Genomic DNA, 11637 nt, shown 5'->3' on the forward strand with positions numbered 1-11637 from the left:
TGCATTTGACAATTCGCTCATTATTTACAGAAATGAGAAACAAAGACGAGGTCTGCAGTCCTCTCTTTGCTTTTGGGTTTTACATTATCTGTTCATATCATCTGCTGCACATCTGCTGCATTAATCTGAAGTTAAATCCCTGTCGCGTTTCATTTGCATGACGGGCAGTTTCAGGTCTCTGCGGACGGTTTAAAACGGCTCGTAATTACATTATCCGATATCATCGACACCATGAGCGAGCTCGGAATCTAAAGGCTCCGTTTAGATAACACAAAGCGGTGAGTTCTCATTCAATTAGTTATTGTTTATCAGGAAATATCCATTACAAAACTACATAGAGGCTTGAACTATTGTAAGTTGCATTATGGGAAATGTAGGATCTGTTTTGTGATCAGAAATTGGGGAGATCTCAGTTGCTGCTGCTTCAGTTTGGATAATCGTTTGTTTTTTTTTTCTTAATCTGTCTCTTGTTAATCTACCAACTTCACAGGATGCAATACTAAATCCCTGCTGTGCCCCTTTAATCTTCTGTTATCGAGATGTTTAAGTAAGTTGTTGGGCTCTCGGTTTAAAGTGTATTTAGCTCATACTGAAGTTTAGCTTTCATACTTTTACAGAAAATGTGTTTTTTGGAGGTTTTAAACTGGGACGTCGATTTGAGTTGTCGTTCTTACATTTTGGCATCAACTACAAGATGTGTTTGTTTTTATAACGTGCACTTTCGTAAACAATAAAGTAGTTTAGTAGCACTATAAGAAGTTATAGTTCACTGTATAACCTCAGTGTTTATGTAAACTAAACCCCTGCAGGTTTCCTTCTGTTTGTTTTTCTTTAATGAGCCAACTGAAGCACATGCACACCTTCAGTTTTGTAAAAGCACATTTCAGTTTGATTGTTCCTGGACGAGGTATCTGTAGATATAAATACTGTTGGTTTATATTCTGGGCTGGTTTGTGAGCATTTTACTGCACCGTGCTGCCACAGAAACACCCTTGCAAGTACACCACAACTACATTGATATTAGAGTACTTGGTATGAGAAGGAGACTTTGGAACTATACTTAAAGGTTAGTCTTGATAAAATGAAGTGAAAGTATACAATTTTTCTGGGGGAAGAATTTCAAGAATACAAAGCAAGTTGTTGTTTTTGACCTGGCGTTTCTAGATGTGCAGGACTCCGACCTGGAGGCCTGAGAATCAGACGGACGTTTGATGCATTCAAGTCAAAAAGAAGCCTGTCAGGCTCCTTTCACCGTCCTGACCCACATCTAACCTCCTTCACCGCCCCGACCTGCTCACCTGTGAACCCGCAGGCTTCGGCCAGCAGGAAGGTGCTCCAGGACATGAGGAAGAAGAGGGCCGTCTCCAGCAGCGGGAAACAGTGCAGCTTGGTGAACTTGGTGACGTGAGAGTCGAGTTAAAGACGCAAACACGCCGATATGGAAATCACCTTTTTTGTATGAATGAATGTGTGTTCATTTCAAAGCAGGTATCAGAGAAAAAGGATATGAGAGCGGTGACGACTCCCGTGGCTGCCCCCATCACAAAAGAGCCGCTGAAAATACCCAGGAAAACCCCGACTGACTTGAAAAAGGCCGAGGCGTCGAACATGTGTGTGTTCGCTCCAGCGGGCTGGTAAGCCACAATCGACCTGAAACACAAAGAGAACATGTTGTAGCAGGTTTTTGTCTTAAATTGACTCATTTTCCAATGATGTTTTGAATTGATTCACTTCACTAAACTGGGGTCTTTTTGGGGGGGGCAGATTATCCCCAGTCCATGATTTGTTTTATTACATATTTTGCAGAGTAGAATACAAAAATGGTCATAAACAAGTATTTAGTAGTAGGTGATGTGTAATCTTCCAGCAGAGGGAGGCAGAGTTCTGTCTGCCTGTCGAGCTGAGCAGCGATGCAGAGCGGTGCTGCTCCGTCTCACATGTCAGTGATGAATTTCAACACCAGGAGGGAAAGTAAAGCTCCAAACCACAGACGGAGACAGAGAGACACCTTCATCTGTCCCTGATTTCTAATAAAGCAGAGATTTGACTTACGATGAGAGCACAATGGCCACCGCGTCGTTCATAACACTTTCTCCAAACAGCAGAGCGTAGAGGTCTCCGTCTGCGTGGAGCTCGTTGAAGATGGCCAACACCGTCACTGCACAGAGATCCAGACAGCAGTTCATTTTACACATACAGCCACAAACTGCATCACATCATCCTGGTCAGCAGGGTGTTCTGCGTCACCTGGGTCTGTGGCAGAGATGATGGCACCAAAGAAAAGGCAGTCGGTGTAGTAGAACTTGTCGGTGAGCTGTCCGACCACCTGCATCAGCTTGACCACGCCGTACATCAGATTCCTGCGGATGGAGTCCAAGAGATACGTGACCCACCAGCTCACAACAGGTCGATTACAAAGCGCCTGATTTTTAAACTGACAAATCGTGGAAAAACTCACCCAATAACAAAACAGGAGATGGCAGTGCCAAGAAATGCATAGGTTAGAATGGAGCCAAGATTCCTGAAGAAGTTTCTCTGGAAGAGGGAGAGAAAAAAAAGGAGAATAAGCTGCAGGCAGGGAAAGAAAAGTGAGGAGAGGTCAAACTACGGTGGCCTTGAGGGTCAAAACACAACAAGGTCTCAAAACGTTGCACAAAAACGTCTAAATGAGTTTTCTGAAATGTTTATTAAATGTTGTTTATTTGTGTGCAATATTGTGTTTTCTGATATGTTTTCCACAATGTTGTGTTTTCTGAAATATTTTTTTTTTCTGATGTGATTCTGATGTTTTGTCAACTGTTGCTTTGTGAAATGTTTTTGTGTTTTCTGACATGTTTTCCACAATGTTGTGTTTTGATAAGCGCTGTCATGTTTTGACATCTCGTACCACCACAGAAAAAAAAACAAACATCATATACACATTTATTTTTTGCTAAAAATAAAGCGTGGCTGCTGTTTCATGCACTGAAACGGTCACGAGTGGGCGAGTTCCTCTCCGTCAAACAGGACCAGAAACACAAACAGATCGAGCCGTTTGTCTGGTTATAAAACAAACAAAGAGAACAACACAAACGCCTCTCCGGATCGCTTCATGGCCGAGTTCCTCGTGTCTACAAAAACTAGAAGTGCTGATTCAGATTTCTCCAGGAAATGAGCCTTTCCCTTCCAGACTGTCAGGAGTGAGTGTTGTGAAAAATAAAACAAAGAATCGAGCAAAAAGGAGGAAAAATACAGTGAAAGTACACTGTGATAATGATCTGTCACGTATTTATCCCCCGTTAGATGACACACGGCTAGTTATGACAACATTTGCACATCAGTTACAGTCCTGCGTGTTTCTAAAGCAGATAATTAACTGAATCGAGACACAGAGACACAAACTTCTCTCTGAAGCTGTTAACATTGTGTTTCAGATAAACTCCCACTGCAACAGAAGATTTGAAGACTTAGTATTTTAAAGAAAAAGGTTAACACAACCCCCTGGCTTCTCATTTCCTGAGGCGTGTTTGACTCAGCAAATTCCTCGTCGAAATACAGTTTCACTCGACAAAGAAAAAAGCCCGTCAGTTCACAGTTTGGTAATCGCTGTCAGCCGTCAACTTGTAGAAAACTACTGCTGCTCCTCAGCAGAGATCAGAGAAAACAGCGGCTGGAACGACTGACTGACAGTCAATCAGATCATAAAGGAATCAACAGAACAACTTCGATCTTTTGTAAAGAATTAAAGTCACTGTTCAAGAGAAAATGTCAAACACTTGCTGGTCAGACTAAACAAACTCTGGTGTGTCACCTCGGGCTCGTGATGTGCATTCAGATTATTACCTTTAATGTTTTATAGACGAGAATAATAAATCTTTATTGACACTGGTCAGTCGCTGCAGCCGTACAGTGACTATTTACTGACCGGCCCAGAATCCAGACCTGCAGTAAGAGCTCGGTGTGTCGACGCTGGATAAAGAAAAAAAAAGGTTTAACTCAAACGGTTCGAGTGTGACGTTGATGGACACTATTCTCCCACAATGCAATGCACAAAGGATATGGGGAAAACGTGAATTATATAACAATAAATAATACATTTGTATTAAATAATAAATTGTTGGTGGTGATGAAACAGCTGGTAAAAAACAAACAATCTCACTGAAGACATTTTGTTTTGTGTTTGTCAAGTTTAACTGCAGAGACGTTCAAAACAGAGTTTGTTTGATGTCTGATGTTACATGTACGCAATTAGCATCAAAACTGATTTTCTTTTTGTATAGACCAACAGCTAAGACAGTATATTAAGACTAGAACTGCATCAAGTGAATATTTCTGGGTTGTGGACAAAACAAGACGTCTGATTGACGTTAACACTGATCCTCAACTTTTTATAGACTAAACAACAAATCGCTTAATCAAGAAAAAATATCTAACAGATTAATAAACAATGAAAATAATCATTGGTTGCAGCAATTTGTTGACATTTACTATTTATGACTGTGTCAAATGTCAGTCGGGACCGAAGGCCGACACCATCAGCATCCAGAGCCACACCGCCAGCAGCGCTCAAAGCTGAACCACCTCACTGTGACCCGAGGCCCGATCCTCAGAAGATGCTCTGCACAGGAGCACGGCACCAGAACGTTTCCCCTCGTTCATCTGATATCATCCGTCACTGCGTAATTGGAAAACGCGGAGGAGTGCCCTCGCGGTGAGATCATATATCAGATGTCACCAGCTGTTTAAACACATTTTCGCTCTCCATTACTTCAAGGTCGAGGCGCTGAAGCAGCTCCGACTCAACAATGCTCATGTGTAAAAAAATCACCACCTGCCGTCCGCTGAAACGCTCGCAGGTGACGGGTTAATGACTGAAATGTGTGCGGCTGCTGCAGGGATTCCCCCCAGATAAAACAAATCTGTTGGTCTACAGCGATCAGAAGCAGCAACGTCTCGTGTTGCTGGTGTCAGAGGAGGAAACAAAAAGACATCTGCTCTGGACTTCCCCTGAAAAGGGGGCCACTTATGTTCGGTGAACACCAAACGCTCTCACTGTGGTCACTGAGGGCTTTTTCTTAGCGAACCATCTGTCCGATGAGACAGCAGTTTGTGGCACCAACGCCCGTATCATCTCACCTTCTTCAGACTGTACCCGGCGTGGAAAATGATCGGAGGCAGCAATATGTTGAAGAACACTTCAGGGTCGAACGTCACCTGCAGAAAGATCAGAAATCAGAAGACGTGACGCAGTGAATGTGGAAAAAATCAGAACCTGGAGAAATGACACTGGTGGTTTTTGTTTTTACCTTTCGCAGCATATCGTTCTGCTCCACGTTATGAATCTCCCTGGAGTTGATCTCCCCTTTGAGGGTGTACTCAAAGAACTTGCCACTGACATTAAGCAGCAGGGTGCTGACAGGTCCTTCCTTCAGCGAGCAGCTCGGGGGCGTCTTGTTGTGGTAGCTGGTGGCAGGGATGCCGTAACGCAGGATCACACCTACCAGCAGACCTGCGGATAAAATGCAGGCGAAATATATAGATTTAGACTTTATTGTAGTTTTCTAACAATACCCCGAAAACGCCAACAAAATCAAACCCATCCAGTCAATAATGTTCCCGGTGCTTCTGTGACACACAGAGCAGCAGAGCGAAGGAAGAGAAATGAAGGAGATGGTGCAGCAGAGTCAAAGACAGGAATAAAAGGAATGAAGCAGGCAGTAAGAGAAACATAAATCCTCTGATCAGACAGCAGCTATCTGCAGGAGACATGAGTGTTAACCTCATACATCACACATGGCTTCACCACACGGACACCGGTGGTGACAGCTTTGTAATGAGTAAAACCGCCTGTTGTTTCAATCTCTTGCAAAACACACTCGAATGACGGGAGTTCACAAACTTTAGGTTCTTTCCAGTGAAAGGGAAGTTCCGTGTTTTCAAACTAGGGAGTAACACAGAAGGAAAAACGGGCCTTTGACAAGATGTCGGTCCTGCGTTTCAACCGAGAACCAAGAACTTCTGTGAGCGTTTTCTGATTCAGTGATTTGTCCTGATGAACACACAACTGAACAAACCGTCTGAAAACACAGTAAAGTCTGCTCTTTATACAGCAAGTCAATATTGTCACAAGGTACCCGCGTGGCTCCACTGTTACACTGACGATGGGGTCTAAAGAATACAAACAGTGCAGTTTTAACTTCATCACTGAATCCAGCAAGAACCAGAATGGCACTCCTCCTTCCCTGACCTCCACCACGGCCTCAGAAACTTCCCTTTAACTCAATAAAGCCTGATAATATCAAATAAAATTTGACTATTCAAATCAGCTGCATTCAGATTCTTATTTGCATCCCCATCGAGTTGTTCTCACTCGTAAATACCAGCCACATAAAAGAGACTTTTGTTTTCATCAAGATCTGTGCATCATTCTCAAAATATTGAATGTTAAATGTTAAAGAAAGTGAGAATAAGTTCTGGGAACTGTCCCTTTATCATTCTACACCAAAACTGAATGGCGTCTATTCTGGGCCGAGACTCAACCTCCAGCCAAGTTTCGTGGAAATCTGATGAGCAGTTTTTGTGTAATCCTGCTCACCAGCCAAAAAAACAGAAACAGGCGAACACATATTTCACACAAAAAAGAAAAAACAACTTGACTGAGATAATAACACAAGTTTAAAACTCTATTTCCATGTGTTTGTTAACACAGATATAACAAAAGCCCTTACAATAATAATAATAATAATAATAATAATAATAATAATAATAATAATAACGCTGCGACCTATATTTGGGATCATAGTAAATCTCAGCTGTAATATTTTTTCTCAGTTTCTGTTTCGGGCCTGCTGCAGGACCTGAACTATATTTGTGGATCTGGGAAATGAAACTACAAAGACTGAGCTGAACTGGAAAAACACCAGATCACACACAGTTTACTTTTAAAGCATTTAAAAGAAAACAAGTCAAAGTCTGACTTCTTTTTTTTTTTTTTTATACGATATCTCTGGTTAATAAGTGACGTCTGCAGCACGAACTGACACTTCTGATAAGGTACAGAGAAACAAAAAAAAAAAAAAACCAATGTGGAGACTGTCGCTGCGTTTTCAGACATTATAACTGAAGTCGCTCAGCTCAACGTTCCTCAAGAGATACTGCAGCGTTACTCACCGACTCGTGCTGTGGGGATGATGAAAGACAGGGACTTTTATTTCTGTTAAGTAAAGACTGAAGTTTTGAGTCTGATCTCTGCTGACTTCACAGCCACACATGTGCAGTTCGATCATAAATCTTTTTTTTTTTTTAGCCTATTCAGTGAGTGTTTGGTGCTGATGTTGACGTCCCTGTAGGGATAAAAACATAAACTCACTGACACATGAAATACAACCAGCTGATGACACTGACGGATGTGACGAACTCTGCTTTTGTTCCCTCTAAAAAAGGGGCAGTATGTAGTTTTTGAGGAGGAAATTCAAATCAGAAGACAAAGATCTCTATTTGTACGCCTGAACAAACTAACTGACCTCACACTGACTTTAAAGGACGACACAGTTTGTAACATTACCGTCCTTTGGCTGCTGTGGCAAAGAAATTTCCCCGCTTGCGAAACAATAAAGGAATTCTGATTCTGAGTTTCCTGTTTTCCCACTGTTTTACTTTGGTTGTATGTGGCGGACCCTGCCACCTCTTTATCGTCCAACAGTGTTCTGGGGACGTTGTTTTTCCTCTGAGAACAGCGTGTTTATACAGTTACTGAAAGGATACATATTCATGAGTTTGTATTATTACCTCATTAATATTGTAAAATCACTTTGTTGTCATTCTCTAACCTCAACGCTCCCTCCAGAAACAAACAAACATGGGGGAAAACTACCCAGTGCCACTTTCATTTTTCAGACTTTTAAGCCCTTAATAACCACAGATCATGATAATCTCCTCTACTTTAAAAAAAAAAAAAAGATTGCATGATTATGTTGGTCAGCTGTAGTCCTGTACTTGACTGCACTTGTCCAACATGTTTAAATCTTTTCCCCCATGTCTCCTCTCATTCCCTGAAAGGAGATAAAACAATAAAGACTCCCATCAAGGTCACTGTAATCTCATTCATTACCCCCGCAGACACAGTGTAGGTGGGCTCGGATACAGGGAGCCAGTCGGGGATGGAGAGTTTTCTGCACACTGAGCTGAGGCTGAGCGGCCGACAGCACCTTCTAGAAATTAGACCAGCCAATTAGGATCTGTGTGCGCTGCTGGGAATGCGGAGGAGGCTCGTCGGTGCGTTTTTTTTTTTTTTTTTTTTCAAAAATCATCTTCAGCTTTATCTCCTCATCGCCTCTGTGCGCCACGAGGGAGACTGAATCATGCAAAAGCCTGCGGGAAGGTGGCGGTGGTGGTGGTGGTGTGTGTGTGTGTGTGTGTGTGTGTGTGTGTGTGTGTGTGTGTGTGTGTGTGTGTGTGTGTGCGTGTAGCCTGTGTGTGTGTATCTGCATGCATTCAACATATAAGCCCATAAGCCCTCACCGTAAATCATTGCCAGTCCGGTTTCGTGGAGGAAACGGACCCGTCTGTGCTTGAAGAGCCAGATGGTGAGAATGGTTAAGGTCAGCAGCAAGATGAACGTCAGCAGATTAACGCTGTCCTGTCGGTGACTTTCCTCAGCCTCCTTCTCGGTGGCGAGTTCCTCCATCGCGTCGTCCTCCGCCTTCAGTCCTCCCGACACGGCGCTCAGCAGGATCCACACGGGCAGCAGCGTCGTGTCCAGCGCGGCGAGGGCTCCGCTGCGCCTCGGCTGTGCGGTGCGAGCGTCCATGGTGCAGGATGCTGCTGCTGCTGCTGGCTGCTCACCGCCTCTGTGCCATGTCACTGCTGGAAGGTGGCTACAGCTGAGCCGAGCTGGGGGAAAACAATCCGGTGCTCGCAGGCTGCCGAGTTCAACCTTTTAAAGGTACACTGCTGCGCGATGTGGAGGGGGAAAGGACGACGGCGGGCTGAGACTGCGCTGCCCTGCTGGAGGAGCCCCGGATCACACACACACACACACACACTCCGTCCGCTCACCAAGTCGGCTGGTTTCAACCTACTGAGTCACTGTGCTGGGATTTTTTTTTTTTTTTTTTTTTTTTTTTTGATGATTGTGCAGTTCAGAGCTCCTTTTCTTCCCTTAAAGCAGGAAACGCACACACAGGCGTGTGTTCGGATGTTAGTTGTCCGTCTTTTGCAAGAAAAAGTAGAAGCTCACATCCGCTTTGGAGACAGAGAGAGAGAGAGAGAGAGGGAGAGAGGGATGACACCAGTGGGGGCACATCTGGAGGGAAGTGGAGGGGGAGGTGAGGGCAACCCAAGACTTTAAAGTGGCACTGATCAATATTGTTGAATTAATCATGGATCTTGAATCTGGCCAGTGTGAAAGGCATCCCCTCATAGTGGTGAACCCACTGAGAGTAACCACCCGACACCGCAGCTCCTCTCAGTGCTACAGAGCGCTTTAGCTCCTTTCAGCTCGTTGTTTTGGCTGTATGGACACTTCTCTCACTCCCATCAACCTCTTGATGCAGGCGGCTATTTCAGTGGGCCGACATTCTTCGTCCACAGCCGGGCTCGGTTACTGCAGGGGCTGAAGTGTCCCTGTCCTACCTGATTTATGGCTTTTGTAGTTTTCTTTTTTGTTTGTTTTTCAGGCAGGCAGCCACAGAGAAGGAGGGATCTGCCCCGACACACAAACAGATGTGACAGTCAACACTGATGACATGAATAAAATAAAATGAATTATATTTAAACACATAAATGATTTAAACAGTGTCTCGTACAAGTCATCATCTCTTTTTCCAAATGACAGAAAATTGACTTTTACACGCACAGAAAACTACATAATGCAATAAAGGAAAGACAATAACCCACAAATCATATTATGAGCTATTTAAAATGCAGCTTTTACCTACTTTTACCTCATTATTCAATACTTTGGCCACATTATACATAAACACCTGACCTTGTAACATACATAGATATGACAGATACAATGAAAAACATCACAGGTCCCATTTAAATCTCTCAGTCGGACAGAAACACAACTCCAGATGAAAGCTAACCATACTGGATGTGTGAATAGGCAGCTGTTTTACATGATAACCACAGCCACTTCATTTATTTATCATTTTAGTTGATCTTTAATAAAGAAGCATTTAACCAGTGACTGACTCGATGGGAGCTTGGATGTGAGAGGATGCAGTCGCACAGAGCTGAGTGAGCTGATAGGGAAGTGAAAGTGAGGAGGGGTGGGGGTGGGGGACGAGACGTGGGAGGGTCATTCAAAATCCCCTAGGGCCCCCAAACAGGTTAATCCAGCCATGCCTTGTGCCGCCATGTGCTTTAAAAGGGGTGTTTCTGGTTTCACACTGATTAAATGGACTATTAATGGACTCCGCTGTCATTCTGCAAGCCATATATTGTGAGAAAGAAAGTGTCGTGGGAGTGAAAAGAGGATGGATTTCTTTAAGGGAGTTTCAACCCGATGCAAAGAGAGCACCTGATAATACATTTGATTTTAAAAGCAAATCAGCAATCACACGAACCAGATGCTGTTTCAGCTTATGACTGTCAGCGATATGACAGTCATAACTAGCTGATGGGCATAAAGGAAGTCTGGTGAGATGTTCTTAAATAACATATCTCTACTTATCAGCGGTTAACCACTAATTATGTCTGTTTTATTTTCTCTCCTGGCCACTCTTATGCAACACAGTGTATGAAATTCAGCACTCAGATCAGATGTACCTTTTTATAAATCCTTTACCGTGCACCACTTGGTCCACACGCTCAGCAGCATACTTTTTTTGTGTTTTCGAAAAAATACAACAGTCCCTTGGTGGTTTTGTGGTCACACAGACTAAAAAGAGGGGATGTACTGAAAGGCCCGGCTTCAGAGCATCTTTCAAAGAGGCATGATGGGGGATTACCTATTATTAGAGTGGCCTAGTGGCTTAGTTGCAAGCTAATCTGATGTCTGGTCTGACGGTGTTACATGTTGTTTGCTGTGCATAATTTGTGTTCTTTTTATATCTATAGGTCACACTGCATACACTGCAAATATATATACACCTGGCTGGTGTGTAGCTGAAATAAACCTCACCTGTGCTCTATTCTTGCATGATTTGAGTTTTCTGAGTCATTTTATGTAATTAAGATGATATTATTATTTTATATAAGGTATTATATTGTGATCTTGTAAGTTCACATAAGCAGCTTTCTGTTGCGAAGACAACACCCAGAGAGGTGTGCCCAATGTGTATGTAACGGTGCGTTCAGGGTAGTCTGGTAAATTTCATAGATTTTTATTTAAGATTACTTGGTTGTTCCTCCACGGTCACCATTGATACAAATCGAGGACGGTTTAATTTAAGAACACCTTACTTTCTCATATACGAGGTGTAACTGTATTTCTCCTACAGCATAAAAATGCGGAGGAGAATTTAATGTCATCAACGACATTGTAATTCACACCGAGAGCATTTATGCGTTTCAACACGGAAGACAGACAAAGACAATAGAAGTAAATATGTTTTACGTCTCTGTGTTTTGTTTTTTTTTTAATTTTAGGCACTTTGACACGCTTTGAAAAATAGATAAATAATAAAAAGGTTGGATGTGGAGGTGACTTTT

The 11637-nt window shown here is 43.0% G+C and overlaps 1 protein-coding gene across 2 annotated transcripts in view; it reads right to left on the minus strand.

Moving 5' to 3' along the window:
* Positions 1-10087, minus strand: part of slc9a7 (solute carrier family 9 member 7) — a 29994-nt gene extending 19907 nt beyond the window's left edge. Inside the window, exons 1-8 of one of the 2 annotated variants that reach the window (XM_037114025.1) lie at positions 8500-10081; positions 5286-5488; positions 5116-5193; positions 2459-2535; positions 2248-2360; positions 2053-2158; positions 1509-1650; positions 1299-1404 (exon numbers count right to left, since the gene is read on the minus strand). In XM_037114025.1, the coding sequence (XP_036969920.1) occupies positions 1299-1404; positions 1509-1650; positions 2053-2158; positions 2248-2360; positions 2459-2535; positions 5116-5193; positions 5286-5488; positions 8500-8788 (1114 nt within the window). In that variant the 5' untranslated portion in view covers positions 8789-10081. Of the gene's footprint in view, positions 1-1298; positions 1405-1508; positions 1651-2052; positions 2159-2247; positions 2361-2458; positions 2536-5115; positions 5194-5285; positions 5489-8499 lie in introns of both variants that reach the window. The other variant, XM_037114026.1, reaches the window with a different exon arrangement.
* Between the last annotated feature and the right edge of the window lie 1550 nt (positions 10088-11637).

The sequence above is a fragment of the Acanthopagrus latus genome, chromosome 11 (assembly GCF_904848185.1).
Source record: "Acanthopagrus latus isolate v.2019 chromosome 11, fAcaLat1.1, whole genome shotgun sequence".
Classification (NCBI taxonomy): Eukaryota; Metazoa; Chordata; class Actinopteri; order Spariformes; family Sparidae; genus Acanthopagrus; species Acanthopagrus latus.